Here is a 16017-nt window from a genome sequence, read left to right on the forward strand (position 1 = left end):
TAGTTTTCAATTGATCCATTAATTAAAGCACTGAAGGTAAAAGACCAGCCAGAGAGATTTTTCACAATCTGCCAGCGCAAACCTTTTCTCTCTTTAATGGCTCATAACCAGAGTTTGAGTCCGCAATATAGATATAATGAGCTCTTAAAAACAGTGTTTCAGTACATCCTCTGATGAAAAATGACTTTTTAAATTAATCTTTTCATCAAGAGCCCACCTGCTGTTCTTTACACTGCAAACAGGTGTAATAAATTAAATACTAAAAGGTGTTGCAATGAAATGGTTCCAGACAGATTAAAGCTTCTGTTTTCACATGAGGGATTATTCCTCTGAGAGGTGAGATGTGCACTTGTATCTGCCACTCCAATGGGTAAACTCCACAGCTCTTACTTCATTGTATTAATGACATTACAACATGGATGAGATGTCCCCTAAACAGCAGTCATAGTGTTTGGTCACCCAGATCGAGTGGGTGTGGGTGCATTGGGCCTTCTAGCTCCAAAAATCCACTCTTCTGTTAAAAGCCTTGGCGTCCATTACTGTCAGTTTTTAAAGCAGCTGTAGCCACCCAAAGATTTACCCATTTAAATGAAATCTGTTAAATCTCTTCTCCTTGAGAAGATGAGAATAGTCATCCCGGACACTTCTATCTATATTTTTACCATTTCATTATTTTACTATTTTACTTTTATGTTGTGGGCCACACCGTGATGTAGTGGTTAGCACTACACCACCATCGTTTCGAGCCCCGGTTGGAACAAGGGCCTTTCTGCATGGAGTTTGCATGTTCTCCCCGTGTGTGCGTGGAATGTGGGGATTAGGTAAATTGGACACTCTAAATTGTGAGTGTGAGAGTGAATGGTTGTTTGTCTCTATCTGTGTGTGGCCCTGCAATGGACTGGCGAACTGTCCAGGGTGTACCCCGCCTATCGCCCGATGTAGCTGAGATTGGCACAGCACCCCCCACGACCCTCTGGTGGAGGATAAAGCGGTAGATGATGACTGACTGACTTTTACGTTGTATACCTTGTTGTTATGCCTTTTATTCTGTAAAGCACTTTGGTCAACCATGATTGTTTTTAAATGTGCTCGATTTAAAATTTATATTTACCACCATATTTACCATCTGAAAACACACATTTAAATAATCATCTAACAATGTAAAATATTTGATGCTGCACAGCAAACCAGGAAAGTTTCAAAGTGGACGAGAAATGAAAGTGACTGGTACACATACATTTGTAAAGAGTCAAAATTAATTGCACATTGTCTTAATTTTATTGTAGTAAGATGTGTAAAGAGTTCTTAATTTTATGACTTATTTCATTTTAAAGAATTGAATCATGCAGCCCAGTAAATGACACTGTTTTTTTTGGGTTTTTTTGAGCCACTAGATTTGTAAAAGGTTAAAATAAGCTGCTGATTTAACTTATTTTAGGTGAAGAGTTGGAATAAATTGCAATTACCCTAATTTTGTTGTGGAATATAATGCCCTCATTATATTGCACATAAAGTCATACGGTTCAAGTATAGTTATTGCACATTAACATTCGTTTAAAAAGTCAAATAAGTGTCCAAAGTGCATAAAACGTCATCATATTTGCAGTTCTGACGTAACAAAGGCCCGTGATAGTGATGGATGGAGTCCACAGAGACAAAAGGAGAAAAAGTGCTTTTCACCACAACGGCACTTCCTATTTCCGCCACACGGGGGCAGGACTCTAACCATCATTGGCCACCACTGTTTACGCCAACCAATGACAAGCTTTTGCGTCGGAGCCGTTACTTCCGGGTGTGTCCAGTGAAGTGATCCGTTAATCGTCTTGTGTCTTTCCAAAAAAGAATAAAACAGCTAAAAGCCGAGTGTAAATAAAAACGTGTATAAAATGAACAGAATATTCGGACGCGGGAAACCTAAAGCGCCTCCTCCGAATCTTTCGGACTGTATTGGCAACGTGAGTACTGTCATGGTGGAAGTGTATTATTGTTTATGTTGGCTTTTTCTAAAAAAAATATACATATTATAGCACCTAAAGCGAGCTAGCAGCACGGTGTTTAACCACAGAACAACAAAAGCAGGAATGTGAATCAGTCACAGACTGAACGATGCAGCTGAAAACCCCTCAATAATGATTATATCACTGCCTGACAAACATGGAGTCAAGCTCCCTCGAGCTCTGCTGCCATGGTTGTGATCAACTGGGAGCTTTAAATAATACACATTTGCTGTGTCACTGCCCAGCTGTGCTTAGTGTTGTTTTTTAAGTATTTAATTGTGTTTCAACATGTTTGAATATGACATTTCTTTAAAAAATGTCATTTTAATTTAGTATAGTACTGGAGAAGAATGCAAGTAGCAAGGAAAGTGTTACAGCTAAATTGGGCTGGCTCAGATAAATCTGGTTGACAGCAGATTCTTGATCTGCAGCACATAGAAACAAAGACATATTGTAATAAGAAATAATAAAACAAAGCAACAAAAACAGGATAAACAGACTCTACAAAGACGAGGATGTAGATGATGATAGTGTATGTGCATTATGTCATAATAGGGAAAGTGTTAACTGTTTCAGAATGTGAAATACCACTGGACTCTTGAAAAGGAAGTTGGAAATAATAAAAAACGATATTTAGGTACAAATTGTAGGCTGAAATTAAATTGTTAATATATACCAACAACATTATTTTTTAATGCAGTTTAAAGTGTTTAACAACACAAAAACATTTTTAAAGATAGTACATAAATAAAAATATATTAGGGAAAGTGCTTCACGACATACACAACATCCAGTCTAAATTAAGACAAGACGCTTCTGCTTCAAAATGCTAAATGTAGACTTTGGCTGGTTTGTCTGTTCACATTTGGTCCTTGAATTTGATAGAATTGGTCCTGGAAAGTCTTTGAAAATTGGATTATACACTTATACAGATATACTCAGTGGTAGTATATTCAAATTCTTCCAAATATTACACACTGGAACATTGTAACATTTATTGAACGCACACTCGTGTTCTCTTCTAACTTTTTGACATTTTGTGTCTGCACGGCACTGCAGACACATATTTTTTTTAAATCTACCACCTAAATATTAAACACATCTTAAACTAAACTGTATATATGGCAGATGATGACTTGTATGAAGAAGTCATCATCTGCCACTTTATTTAATAACAATCAGCATCATCAATGAAAATAAGAAATTTGACTCTGCTTTTTTAGTGGTTTAGAGTTCAGAGCCTCCAGTTCTCTGACAGACTGAATGGGTATAAACAGCACACACTCCCTCTGTTGTGCAGCTACCAATCATTGCACCTCTTATTGATCTGCTTTTCTCCTCTCCTCTCCTCTCCTCTCCTCTCCTCTCCTCTCCTCTCCTCTCCTCTCCTCTCCTCTCTCAGGTGGACGCCAGATCAGAGTCCATAGAGAAGAAGATTGGCAGACTAGATGCGGAACTAATGAAGTACAAGGATCAGATGAAAAAGATGAGAGACGGGCCCTCGAAGGTGGGGACACCCTCTGTCCTTCCAAGGATTTATTATAGTCACAAGATGATATGTTGTTTGTCTAAGTGAAGAAATGTATGTGTTATTTTTCAAATGCAGAACATGGTGAAGCAGAAGGCGATGAGAGTGCTGAAGCAGAAGAGAATGTGAGTCCTGGTTTGTGTCGTCATACCTGAACAATTACTGATTATTAACATTTTACGTTATACCACACTACTTTTGTGGCCGCAAATCTTCAGTAACCAAACATAAAACACTGAGCTGATTAGGGCTGCAATAATGACTATTTTCATCATTGATTTTCTTGATTGATTGAGTAGTTGTTTGGTCCGTGAAATATAAGAAAATGTTCCCAGACCTTGAAATGATGTGGTTCTCAAATATCTCGTTGTGTCGACAAACAACAATGAATCAGTTTAGATGGTTTTCTTTTGTTATATGGTGTAAAGAAAGAAAGAAATTATTCACATTTAAGAAGCTGAAAACTCAGATAACCTGTTTTAACTATTAAAAAAAAACACAAACTGATTTATTTGATTAATAATCAAGTATGTGTTGCAGACCTGGTTGTGGGTTCTTTTCATATAAGGAAATTTTACATTATAAAAAAGCACAAAAATATAGAATACAACACGATAAGCATTACAATTATTGTCTAAATTAACATATTCATTATTTGGTATAAACCACCACAATTACTTTTTACCAGTGATGGGTTGGCAAAATTAAAAATTAAAAAAAAAAACTTAAATAAAAATCATGTGACTCATCATTCCAGTGCCAATCAAACATTACTTGTATCAGTCTCACAAATCCAGTGTCACTTAGGCTTGTGATAAATTGAGATTATTACAAAATCAACAGTGACGTCATTGTTTCCCAGGTATGAAGGTCAAAGGGAGCAGCTGGCTCAGCAGTCTTTCAACATGGAGCAGGCAAACTATACAATCCAGACTCTGAAGGACACCAAGACAACAGTAAGAGCCACACATTGTGATAACAACACACTCACTTGTATGTACTGGTTTGTTTGTTTTTTTTATACCAGTGACTTATAGTTTAATTAAAGAAAAGAGTCCACAGATGCATTGATTTGTTTGATTTGTGTTGTTTAGTAGAAAAATATTGGACTTTTTGTCCAGAATAATGGAAAAGGTAGTTCATGTTCAGCTTCAGACATTGTTAAGTAAGAATGAAGTTTATGAAAAGTTTCAATCTGGTTTTAAACCTCTAACTGCCATCTTTGACACCATAGACCACCCTATCCCACTGTCCTGTCTGGAAAAATTTTACTATTCTATTATGTCACTATTTTTACTGTTTTACTTCTATTTTTATTGATTTTATGTTTTATGTTACTGTGCCTTTGACTCTGTAAAGCACTTTGGTCAACCTTGGTTGTTTTTAAATGTGCTCTAGAAATAAACACTCGGTGTAGTCAAGCCTTTACTGTTAAGCACACGTGTTTTTAACCAAAGTTAAAAGTGAAACTGGTTAAATAGTTGCATCTGTTATGTGGGACATACATTGAGATTTTTTTTTTTTTATCCACACATAAATATCATAAAAATTATATTTTATGTTATGATCAATGAGTCACATACTATAGCTAATGAACTGCACTTATGTTGCTGAACCTTATGTTGTGATGGGCTTGCAGTCAATTACAGCTTTTAATTACATTTAATGTGATTCATATTAAATAGCTATATTAAACTATTCTATTAGAGTGATGTCATACTGTATCTGAGGGAATTAATAGCTGAGAAAGTAACTTCAGTGTAAACCTTTGGTCTGTTTATCAGAATAGATCCAGAGCAGTGAATGAGAATGAAGCAGCTGAATAGAACTTTCTGTATTGATCTGTCTTTGAACAGTGATTTTCACATCGATAAACTGTCATTTATGTCTGTTTCCAGGTGGAGGCCATGAAGATTGGTGCCAAGGAAATGAAAAAGGCTTACAAGGACGTTAAAATTGATCAGATTGATGTACGTTTGTTGTTAGATTATCACTGCAGTCTCATTTAGTACAACGTTTGCAATATTTCTGCTTGATTCTTCTTATTGATGGTTTTAGGCTGCACAAAGGAGCTAAATTTTAAATATCTGTAATTGCTCATGGAAGAGCATATTTCCAGGTTCCTTTGTCCTGGACAAGTCTAATGTGGTTTGACTCAATTTTGAACAATGTCAGGATCGTTAGTTTACAGTTTACACGACTTTGTGATGTCGCTCCAAACAAATGTCTGTCACTAAAAGCGATCACGTTTGTGAACTTCCAGGATCTACAGGACCAGCTGGAGGACATGATGGAAGAAGCCAACGAGGTGCAAGAGGCACTGAGCCGCAACTACGGCACTCCAGAGATTGACGACGAGGAGCTCGAAGCAGGTGCGCGTGTCTCGCTTAAAAGTGTCCATTCAGAGACATGTAAAATGACGTCCGGGACATTGAAAAGCAGCAGGGTTGTGTGTGAATGACCGTGTGACTGTGGTTTCAGAGCTGGACGCACTGGGTGATGAGCTGCTACTGGACGATGACAGCACGTACCTGGACGAGGCCTCGTCTGCCCCGTCTATCCCTGAAGGAATCCCCAGTGACAGCAAGACAAATAAGGTATCACATGAGGCCTCATCCCCGCGGGAACAGAACGTTCTCTGTACAGTCTTTTTCTTTTTCCTTCTTAAAAAGTTTTCCATAAACACAAAACCCGCCTGTATGCGGCGCTGTAACGCTGCCACAGCAATACACAAAAGATGGAGAAGAAGACATGGAGCACGTGTGTGAAGCTTTACATTTATACATTTGTGTATCCTTCACCTTTCGCTGTGTGTGCGCGTCAGTGACAGCTTTTTTTTACAAACCTTTATTACAGCAACACGAGAACTAGATGGAGCATGAATCATTGTAAACCAACGCAAATGCAAAAAAATAATAAATAAGATAAACTCCAAAGTAATAATAAAAACACAAGCTATAATTATGATATAATTAGATATGATTTTGAAGCTTTTTATCATTAATGGAATATTTCACCGCTGGAGAGATGAATGTTTATTTATTAAAACTGTTTCATCTATGTTGTAGAAATGTGAAATAATATTTTAAATAAGCACCTTCTTGGCCGACAAAGGCAGAACATTTATTTTGGGCTCATGTAGCTGAACGACAACAACTCCCAGAATGCACTCCGATGATGATGATGCAAAACGTTGCAATTCGCTTAATTTTGCGTCATCGGAAAGCATTTCACAAAACAAAGAAGGAAGATATTTATCAACTCTGGGGAAACTCAGGGAGGGAAGCACGATTATTCAAAAACACTACCGCTATTCTAGTAATACATAGTTTAATGCAAATGGGTGAAGTATTCCTTTAAATATTAACAGGGACTTACTCAGTAATTTCCACTCATTCTTCGCATTTTTTAAACTGGTTTAGTTCTGAAAAATGTACATTTGTGGATTAAAGAGAAGAGTTTTTCAAAGCTTAACCAGGTTTCTTTGACCTGCTCAAACCTGTGTTTGTACTAATATGTCATGTCCAAAATGATCTGCGGTGAATAATTAATAACTATAGAGTTGACTGCATTGGTTGAATAGTGTGTGTTAGGGTTCAGATCATAAATGTGTGAGGCGATGAGTTATGTTTGTAAATCATATTCCAGGATTACTTTAAGGGAAGTTATTGTACTTGTCCATGTTTGTCACATCTGCGTTGATGCATCTCTAATTTCTCGAGTATTACATCCAATATTAAAGTAATAAAGTAATAATAACTTGAGGGTCCATCGAAATTGATAAATAATCACAAAACGAATAAAACGTGTACAACACAAAACTACAACTAAGAATCTCTGTGCTAAATAAGCACCACCCAAAAGAATAAATACTTGAAATAAGTATGTATCCAGAGGTTGGTCTGCTTGTGTTTGTAATTAATGACATTTTTCTTCTTCTGTTATCAGGACGGTGTCCTGGTGGACGAGTTTGGCCTCCCACAGATCCCTGCCTCGTAAAAAAGCAAAGAATGGATTAAAACAACTGCACTTCACCTGAAAACACTTTTATATGTAGAGTAACAAAAAAAAAACATTTGACTGGAGAACACGACGACTTTTGATGCTGTCCCAGAGTTTGGTTGTGTGTTGTTACTACTACTGTGCTAGCATGTGGCCTTTTTAAAAAGCATTATTCTCTCTTTCTTTCTCCCCTTCAGCCTCATGTCTAACACTTGTCACTCGTACTCGTCTTCAGTATTACTTGGCATTTATTTATTTTTGGTTTGTTTGTGTGTTGTGTAGACATTAACATTGTGTTTGGAGAGGATTCCTACTCATTCTGTTTAAAATCACTTCAGGTTATTTAATCCTTGCAAAAATAAATGATGTGTTTTACGGTAACCCGGAGTTATCGATTAATTGATCATTAACCCATTATATTTATTTGCACTTTACACACAGACCTTGGCGTTTCTGCTGCTGGCCAAGAAAGCGAGAGGTGAACTCATATCAACCTTTTGTGGATAATTATTGTTTGTGAAGGTCAGACTTCGGCCTGAAGGAACCTGGGGCTACACAGAGTTGTAAGCAGCTATTGAACCTCCCACACGTTCACGTCTTCTTAATAAGCGTCCACGCCTCCAGAGAGCAAGTGCGTTTTATTGTACGACCCTGCAGTTTGAACCGTCAGCACAGTATTATCATCACTCAGGGAAACAAGTCTTATCTGCTTACCTTCTGAGAGTGAGATGACTGTATATGATCTCTATTTATTAAAAAAAAACTACAGGCAGGAACAGCTTCGTAAAAAGAGACTGGAAACTTGAAGACACGTGTTTTCGCTCTAAAAGTAACTAAATCCAGCAGCGTCTCTAAAGATCACTAGTTTATAGTTGGATAATTCAAACAAAAACCAATAAAAAAAATCAGCATCCTGGCCTGGCTGTTATCATTTGTAACTGTGAAGCTTTAGAGACTTGACAGCTACTGTATCAGATAGATTAAATAATAAATAATAAATAAAGAGCCAATATTAAAGGTCAGGAGACAGCTGTTTTTCACCCCCTCTACCCAAAAGACAACCTCACAATGATTACGTGACCCTTACCGTTTCTTTTCATCCTCTACATCTCTGTGTTACGAGGACATACATATATCAAAGACAACTTTGGGCTTTGTAAGTGTGACGTCCAGGGCTTGGAGTGGGCCGGTACTTGTTTATTTGAAGATTTTGACTGCCGACACTTGAGTAAAGGGGAAAAACTGGATTGCAAAGCAGCTTTGAGTGGTTATCAAGACGAAAAATGCCCTATATAAATACAGACCATATACCATAATAACAGGACACCAAATAAAATGGTCTATACGTGCGACAAGTTGGCAAAATGTGAAACACAAGTGCAGTTTTTGTTTAATACGGGCTAAATATTTAAATAAATAAATGTAAACGTCACCAACATCTTCTGGTATCTTTCATATACTGAAAATGTAATTTGCATACATGGCCAAAAACATACCCTCCTTGGAGACAATAGGCTTTAAAAGGGCTTTATTTTAATACTTGAATGTTTTACAAGCACGGCTTTACTGATTACTCTAGCAACGCCGACAGATACAGTCTATATGAGCCCACCTGTTAAACTGTTATAATTGCTTTCACAGCCGTGAGGCTGAGACACGCTCAGTTACTAAGACAAGACACCATTTCAAAACTGACTCTGGTGGGACTCGAACCCACAACCTTTGAATAACTTCTTTTAAGCAAGTCACTAGAAGTCCAATGCGCTGTCCATTGCGCCACAGAGCCCTGTACTACACATTATTCCTATGTCAAAATTACAAAGCCTGTGTAAACTGTTATATGAATTATTTTGATGTGACACATTTTTTTTTTTAAAGCTCTCAGGTCATATCACTGGTATGAAGAGTTTGTGTGTGGATATGTAGAGAACTAGAGAAAGTGCTCAGGGACTACAAACCTCTAAGGTTCCCATCGTGCCAGTAACAGATCCATGATTGTCGTCATCAGCATGTAATAATTTCGTCGTTGGGCCATAACCTTCATCACCAGAAATGTACTGTGCACTTTTTTCTGCACTCTGAGGTGTGTGAAGGGACAGGTATGAACAAAATATTGGTATTACTAGTACCTCAGATTCTGTTCAATTATAGTTCTTTTATCATTCTTTTAATGCACTTTTTTTCTATACCTTACATACAGTATATCTGTGCTGGCTTAATATTTGTCATCACTTGCTGTTGGGTGGCTGCAAAAAATGTCTGACCCAGCTAAATGTCTTGTTTGAAGAGACTTGGTTTAAGTTAACTTCCGTCTGCCCCACCCAAAAACATAACTTTTGCCATAACATGGCAGAAGTAAAAAGACAACATGAATGGGTATGATAACATTTGAATGCAAAAAATGTTTAATAATCAATGATGGTACTCCTAAGCACCACGCCATGTCTTTGCTTTATTTTTAAAGTGCTTTGTTAAGCTGCTTAGAATCAAGAAAACAAAATCACTGTTCTGAATCAGATACTTTGAATGTGCATTCACATGAAATGGTCCGTTGAAAACATTGACTCCAGTGCGACTCGAGCCAACAACCTTTCAATCCTTTAAACCTTCAATGACAGTTTCTTCAAACAAGGAAACAGAAACATCTGTAATATAAAAACAATGCAGTTGGGAATACTTAACACTACTCATGCTGCCTTTGATCCATACATCATTTACAATTCTTGTCTTTAACAATTATACTTTCGCAGGTGTTTAATACGCACCATTTCAGGACAGCATTGCACCTGTATATCATTAGAAGAACACGAAGAATCGAATAGTTCTGGGCCTGGAAAGAAGCCTCGTTATTATATTTTTACTTTATTTTGAAACCCGGATGTGAGTTTTCTCGCGCTCTACCGTGGCCGTTTTAAACGCACGGAATTACTGGAATACGGCTAGCTTGACTTAACCTCAGTGTCCCCGGAAGTAGTTAGTGTTCAGCAACAGTTAGCCGTGTCGTTGCTCTATGTTGATGTGATTTCAGGACTCTTAAAAAAGAAAATGTCGAAGCAAACAATCACGGTGACAGTTGCGTGCGGTACGTATGAGTTATTCCACGTTAAACGACAATTATTAGATGATATATAGAGGTAATTATGACGGTTCAGTGACAAAGGTGGCTCGAGTAGCGTTGGTTATCTCACGTCCGGTAGGTCAACGAAGAAATGGCTCTTTGTTTTTGCTCGCTTAATTTAGGATAGATGTCTTGATTTACTGTGGTTCTACTGTTGTATTGGTTGAACAACTAATGTGTAAAATAAAACGTCAGTATATTCACACACCCTGCCTCTGTGATGCAGGTTATATTTGCTGGCATTTTAAACGTGTATAGCAGTGTTTCCCAAGCCCTTGTATCCACATTTTAAAGATAGTTAAGAGCTATCTATTTATCTACCTATCTATATACAAACGTACATATACACACACATATGTGTGTGTGTGTGTGTGTGTGTAATCCAGTCATTTTTAAGAGCATTTTTTATACAGAGCCATTTTTTTATGTATGTGTTATTTAAACACACTCAGCAGCATGTGGCGAATGAATCTTATTAACTAGTTTTTCTTTTAATTAATAAAGATAATAAATTGAGGTTTCTCTAGTAAGTAAAAGGCTAAAAATAAAATCAAAAATATCCCATCTATGGATCCTGTCCCAGTCTTTACTGGGAATGACTGCTTTAGAGTTGGTTACTTAAATTAAGGTGGTCCGTCTGAATGATAAATAAGCATGATTTGAATTCACCCTCCTGCTTCAGGATCAGTTAAGCACAGCGTCACATTAACGGCTCATGATGATGGGAACGGTCCGACTGTCAAAGACCTGTCAGACGCGCTCTGTCAATCCACTGGAGTTCCATCAGGATCACAGAAAATCATTTTCAAAGGTACATCCAGAGTCTCTTCTTTTACGGCCCCATGAGCTTGAATGTCATGTTACTTATACCTCCTCCTTAATTTTGACAGGAAAGTCACTGAAGGATATGGAGGAGAGTTTATCCAGCTGTGGGGTAAAAGATGGCTGCAAGCTCATGATGATTGGAAAGCGGGTGAGACATTTACATATTCTTTTCTTCTGATTTCTGATGGGTGACTGTACACATGGTCAAATAACTTGCATTCATCTCCAAACAGAACAGTCCTGAGGAAGAAGCTGAACTAAAGAAGCTGAAAGACATTGAGAAAACCATTGAACTGACAGCTAAAAAACTGGAAAAAGTAGATGGGGAGTTGACAGGACTTAAGAATGTAAGAATTCATTTTTTTAGTTATTAAGTTGCGTATTATTTCTTTGCTGCTTCATTCGGTTCTGAAATGTAGCAATATAATATCTAATTTTATAAATTTGAAAGAATTATTTCATATCCATGTATCCAAATGTTTACCTTATCACTCATCAGTTTGTGTTTGTCTGTATTTTCAGGGTTTCCTGGCTAAAGACCTTCAGGCAGAAGCACTGGGCAAACTGGACCACAGAGTGAAAATAGCAGCTGAGCAGTTCATGAAGATTCTGGAAGAGATAGATGCTATAGTAAGCTGCCGTTATTTTGGTATCTTTTATTTGTGTGTGTGTCACATATAACAATTCAGCAACTTATCTTCTTACAGGTTATCCCAGAAAACTTCAGTGATTGCAAAATTAAGAAAAAGGGACTTGTAAAAACAGTGCAGGTAAATCTTTATTTTTCAGTATTATCATTTTTTTTAACTCATTCTATTAAAAACCACTTACAATAGTTAATTTGTGTCATCATTAGGGTTTTCTGGCCCAGTGCGACAAGACCGAGGCTTGCATATCAGACCACCTATCAAAGATCCAGTCGAAAAACCTCGCCCTGGCGGACTAGAGATGCGATTCCTCGCTTATTATTGCTCTGTGAGCAACTGGAACATGAACAGAAAGCTCCTGAGTGTGGAGCAGAAACATGTTTATTTATTGTTGGAGTGATGTGTATTAGAAATCCCTCATCACAGGTAATCCTGTGAAATGTCAAATGCAGCTTAACAACACTGATGCTCAGTACAACACTTGGATAAATTGAGGTGCTTTTTGATGTATTTTTAAACGCAAACAAGTTTAAATATAAATCTGTGGGAAAATGGTATACTGTTGAGCCCCTCAAAGCATCCAGAAGCAGTGATTAGTTGAAATAAATAACACTGCCAAATCTCTGTAATTATCCATGGAGGTATCAGAAACCTGATGGCACAGTGTCAGAAACTTTACAACACAGGAATCCTGATTTTCCTGATTGGGATGTGCCATCTTTGTTGTTTGTGCATACAGAGGTATTGTCTGGCCAAATATGGCCAAAAGTATGTGGACAAAAAAAGCTTAATTTTTTATATCCAAAATAACCTTAAATTTGCTTGAGATTTGTGGAAAAATTACAATGAATTAATTGAGAAAATAAAACCAAAGAGACTGTTCACATACTTGTGGTCATATATTTCTACTTTTCCATCTACGTTGTGTAAAATTCAACACCAAACTTGTTTTTTCTTTTTATCCAGTGATTAATCCCATGTGTATCTTAACTATCAACTATCTCAAAGAGAAAAACATCTTTGTTTTGAGAATAAACCTTTTTGAAATATGAAAAGAGCCATGGTTTTTCATCTCAGAGCAATATTTAATATACAGAAGACAGATAATTCAGTAAAACCAAACCAGTTGCAAAAACAGACATTGTTTGAGTTTATTTCCAGCTTTATGGGGTCTTCACATACACCTTATACAGAGCCATAGCTGTGTTACCACAAATGTGCAAATAAGCTTTAAGTGTAAGGAGGAGTAGGGTTCAGAGGTGTGGTCCAAAAAGCAGCTTAAATATATGAACCTTCCATAGGTTACATCAAGTGAAACTTAACCATGACACAAATTACAGGCGAATGCTCTCCCGAAGTGTTGCCTCCAGACTAATCATCTTTTGCACCATGCTTTAAGATTCGTGTGAATGCTACATAGTTAAAGTTGCCTTTCTTGTCAATGGGGGCCTCACGAAAGAGCTCGTCCACTTCTTCATCTGTGAACCGGTCACCCATCGTAGTGAGCAGCTCGCGCAGGTACTCCTCCTGGATGATACCTGTCAGGGACACATGACATGAGAAAGTGTTGCCATTTGAAAAATGGCAATCACAAAAAATCTGTCCTGACATCATTTGGTGAAAAAGTGCATTGACAAGCTGCATTACACTGCTTGAAGAATTTAGAAAGCTGCACCCTTGTCTCACTTAATACTTAAGTCACCTGTGGCTTCCTCATCAAAGCAGGCAAACGCATTACGGATCACATCCTCCGGGTCTGTGCCGGTCAGCTTCTCTCCAAACATGGTCAGAAACATAGTGAAGTTGATTGGGCCTAGTGCTTCATTCATCATTTCCTCCAGGTATCCATCAGTGGGGTTCTTACCTGAGAAAAGAATGAGGGTAGAGTATTTAGGAATGAATATTCTGGCTCTGGCTCTAAACCACAGTGCATGCTTACAGCAAACTGACTACATGCAAATGGATGCTGGAAGAAATGTTGCTGGCTTCATTTTGGCTGCTCCTGCAGTTTTGTCACTTCAAACAAAGGCTGCATTTACACTGCAGGTCTTTCAAACTGACCCATTTGACAGTTATTTTCAAATTTATAGATCCTCAGCCCAAAAGCATGAAACCTCGGCACAAATCCACTGGCTTGAGCCCCTCATTCTCCATTCACCATCCTGCATTGGATGGCAGACGCAAATACACATATCGGATTCATGTCCACATACGAATAAGGCCTAATATCCGACAATATTTAAATCCATGCGTTTTCTTCCCCCATGCTTACACTTTCACAGGTTGCAGCTGATTTGTGTCACATGGGAGGAAAAAGAAAAATCTGAATCTGGCCACTTGCACCATGCAGTGTAAATGCAGCCAAAAAACAAACAAACTATGACTCCTCTCATTGCTCCGTTTCTCTGCTCTCAGGTTAATTCATTCATTTGCATACTAGCAAGAGGTAAAATCCATAATGTTTACCTATAAATAATAGTTGATTTTACACTTGAAAAAGTCATAATGGAGCCTCTTGAAGTCAGACACAATTAACAATAAACTATAACCAAAATTCCATGCTAATCCACTCAACTTTTAGGTCATTAGGGCATTTATTTTCTAGTGTTTATTGCCAGTGCTTTATTTGGCAAAGAACATTTTAATAAAGTTTACTGTAGTCTACCTAACGAGGCCAGCATGTCATGAAGATCTTCTTTGTCGATGAAGCCATCCCTGTTTTGGTCGATCATGTTGAAAGCCTCCTTGAACTCCTGTATCTGGGACTGATCAAACATAGCAAACACGTTGGAAGTGGCGCGCTGAGGGCGCTTCTTAGTGTTCTTCCCCTTGGCCCTTTTGCTCGACATGGTGGTAGGTGGCAGGTCCCCCCCTTCCTGGAGAACACAGATGAAATAATAACAATAATAATAATAATAATAATAATAAAAAGTGGTATCAGTGGTATCTTCCTAGATGTTTTGGGAGAAAGTAAACATAAGCAGACTTCAGTGTGTGTTGATATAGCAAAATTGTGTCCACAAAGTCACACTTAGTCACTGTAAACCTTTATTAATAACTTTTACAAAGGTAACAGAGCATTAAACCTCTGATTCAAACAATAAAATAGCTGTTAAAACCTTTTCTCTGTGCCCTTTGTTTAATATCGGCGAACGAGTGCTCCCCCTGAATCTGTTTTTGATCTCTTTAATAATAACTTTGTATGTTGTTTTTGTTAATTAAAACAAATGATTCCCACCACATAATACTTGGGTAAAGCTGCTATGATAAACAAAACTAAATTTAAACGACAACCAAACAGATACTGATGTGTGAAACTGCTAAATCATTCATTATATCTGCTTCACTGCGTAAATAACGTTAACAACTTAGCTAAGACCTAATGTTGACCTACATAGCACAGTGAACAGGCTAACTTTACACAGCAAACGACGTCAACTCACACACGTAGTGTCCTCGAGTCATTCGCCATTAACGGCTTCTAGAGAAATTGCAAAAGTAAACTACAAACCTCAGAGAAATACAGGAGTTATCAGCCAAAAAGTGTCGAACTCAGCAGACGGAGCATCCACAGGACGGTGATGGAGAACCATCAAATGTTTTTTATTTCCTGTTCCACAACAAATCAACCAATCAGAGCCGAGCTGGACGGTACCATCCACCTGGAACATTCCATTTAATCTAAATAGTGTGTTCTTTTCACTCATATTGTGTTATATATATATATATATATATATATATATATACACGTATTTTTTTCCCACCTTTTTATTGTTATCATTCATTTTTAGTAGTTTAATAGTTGTCATTATTACCTCATCAACTCTCTCAAAAATATGCACTTTTGAATCTGAATTATCTATTTACTTTTTAGAAATATATATACATATATATGTATAA

At 37.4% G+C, this 16017-nt stretch overlaps 3 protein-coding genes and 1 non-coding gene across 4 annotated transcripts; 2 read left to right on the forward strand and 2 right to left on the reverse strand.

Annotated features, from left to right (window-relative positions):
• Nucleotides 1-1738: 1738 nt before the first annotated feature.
• Nucleotides 1739-7908, forward strand: chmp5a (charged multivesicular body protein 5a). The gene is made up of 8 exons (XM_058651212.1): nucleotides 1739-1955; nucleotides 3400-3504; nucleotides 3604-3650; nucleotides 4388-4481; nucleotides 5424-5495; nucleotides 5789-5897; nucleotides 6007-6122; nucleotides 7474-7908. Exons 1-8 carry the CDS (start codon nucleotides 1887-1889, stop codon nucleotides 7522-7524), a joined length of 663 nt encoding a protein of 220 aa, XP_058507195.1. The 5' UTR covers nucleotides 1739-1886; the 3' UTR covers nucleotides 7525-7908.
• A 1311-nt stretch (nucleotides 7909-9219) lies between these two features.
• On the reverse strand, nucleotides 9220-9313 carry trnar-ucu (transfer RNA arginine (anticodon UCU)). The gene is made up of 2 exons: nucleotides 9277-9313; nucleotides 9220-9255 (listed from the first exon to the last, which is right to left on the reverse strand). It is a non-coding gene; the product is annotated as a tRNA-Arg (tRNA).
• Nucleotides 9314-10461: 1148 nt separating this feature from the next.
• On the forward strand, nucleotides 10462-13172 carry bag1 (BCL2 associated athanogene 1). The gene is made up of 7 exons (XM_058644985.1): nucleotides 10462-10609; nucleotides 11328-11456; nucleotides 11536-11618; nucleotides 11704-11817; nucleotides 11993-12100; nucleotides 12178-12240; nucleotides 12327-13172. Exons 1-7 carry the CDS (start codon nucleotides 10573-10575, stop codon nucleotides 12414-12416), a joined length of 624 nt encoding a protein of 207 aa, XP_058500968.1. The 5' UTR covers nucleotides 10462-10572; the 3' UTR covers nucleotides 12417-13172.
• Nucleotides 13173-13239: 67 nt separating this feature from the next.
• On the reverse strand, nucleotides 13240-15769 carry myl12.2 (myosin, light chain 12, genome duplicate 2). The gene is made up of 4 exons (XM_058644999.1): nucleotides 15629-15769; nucleotides 14783-14993; nucleotides 13820-13981; nucleotides 13240-13655 (listed from the first exon to the last, which is right to left on the reverse strand). Exons 2-4 carry the CDS (start codon nucleotides 14964-14966, stop codon nucleotides 13489-13491), a joined length of 513 nt encoding a protein of 170 aa, XP_058500982.1. The 5' UTR covers nucleotides 14967-14993; nucleotides 15629-15769; the 3' UTR covers nucleotides 13240-13488.
• Between the last annotated feature and the right edge of the window lie 248 nt (nucleotides 15770-16017).

The sequence above is a fragment of the Solea solea genome, chromosome 1, assembly GCF_958295425.1.
Source record: "Solea solea chromosome 1, fSolSol10.1, whole genome shotgun sequence".
NCBI classification, from domain to species: Eukaryota; Metazoa; Chordata; class Actinopteri; order Pleuronectiformes; family Soleidae; genus Solea; species Solea solea.

What these genes read in the sequence shown, in the direction of transcription:
- chmp5a (XM_058651212.1), top strand. Translation starts at nt 1,887, where the DNA reads ATGAACAGAATATTCGGACGCGGGAAACCTAAAGCGCCTCCTCCGAAT. An exon ending in GTGCTGAAGCAGAAGAGAAT is followed by an intron (nt 3,651 to 4,387) that starts GTGAGTCCTGGT and finishes ATTGTTTCCCAG; the next exon opens with GTATGAAGGTCAAAGGGAGC. An exon ending in TGAAGGACACCAAGACAACA is followed by an intron (nt 4,482 to 5,423) that starts GTAAGAGCCACA and finishes GTCTGTTTCCAG; the next exon opens with GTGGAGGCCATGAAGATTGG.
- bag1 (XM_058644985.1), top strand. Translation starts at nt 10,573, where the DNA reads ATGTCGAAGCAAACAATCACGGTGACAGTTGCGTGCG. An exon ending in CACGGTGACAGTTGCGTGCG is followed by an intron (nt 10,610 to 11,327) that starts GTACGTATGAGT and finishes CTCCTGCTTCAG; the next exon opens with GATCAGTTAAGCACAGCGTC. An exon ending in TGGAAGAGATAGATGCTATA is followed by an intron (nt 12,101 to 12,177) that starts GTAAGCTGCCGT and finishes ATCTTCTTACAG; the next exon opens with GTTATCCCAGAAAACTTCAG.
- myl12.2 (XM_058644999.1), bottom strand. Translation starts at nt 14,966, where the DNA reads ATGTCGAGCAAAAGGGCCAAGGGGAAGAACACTAAGAAGCGCCCTCAG. An exon ending in TGACATGCTGGCCTCGTTAG is followed by an intron (nt 13,982 to 14,782) that starts GTAGACTACAGT and finishes TTCTTTTCTCAG; the next exon opens with GTAAGAACCCCACTGATGGA. An exon ending in CTTTGATGAGGAAGCCACAG is followed by an intron (nt 13,656 to 13,819) that starts GTGACTTAAGTA and finishes TGTCCCTGACAG; the next exon opens with GTATCATCCAGGAGGAGTAC.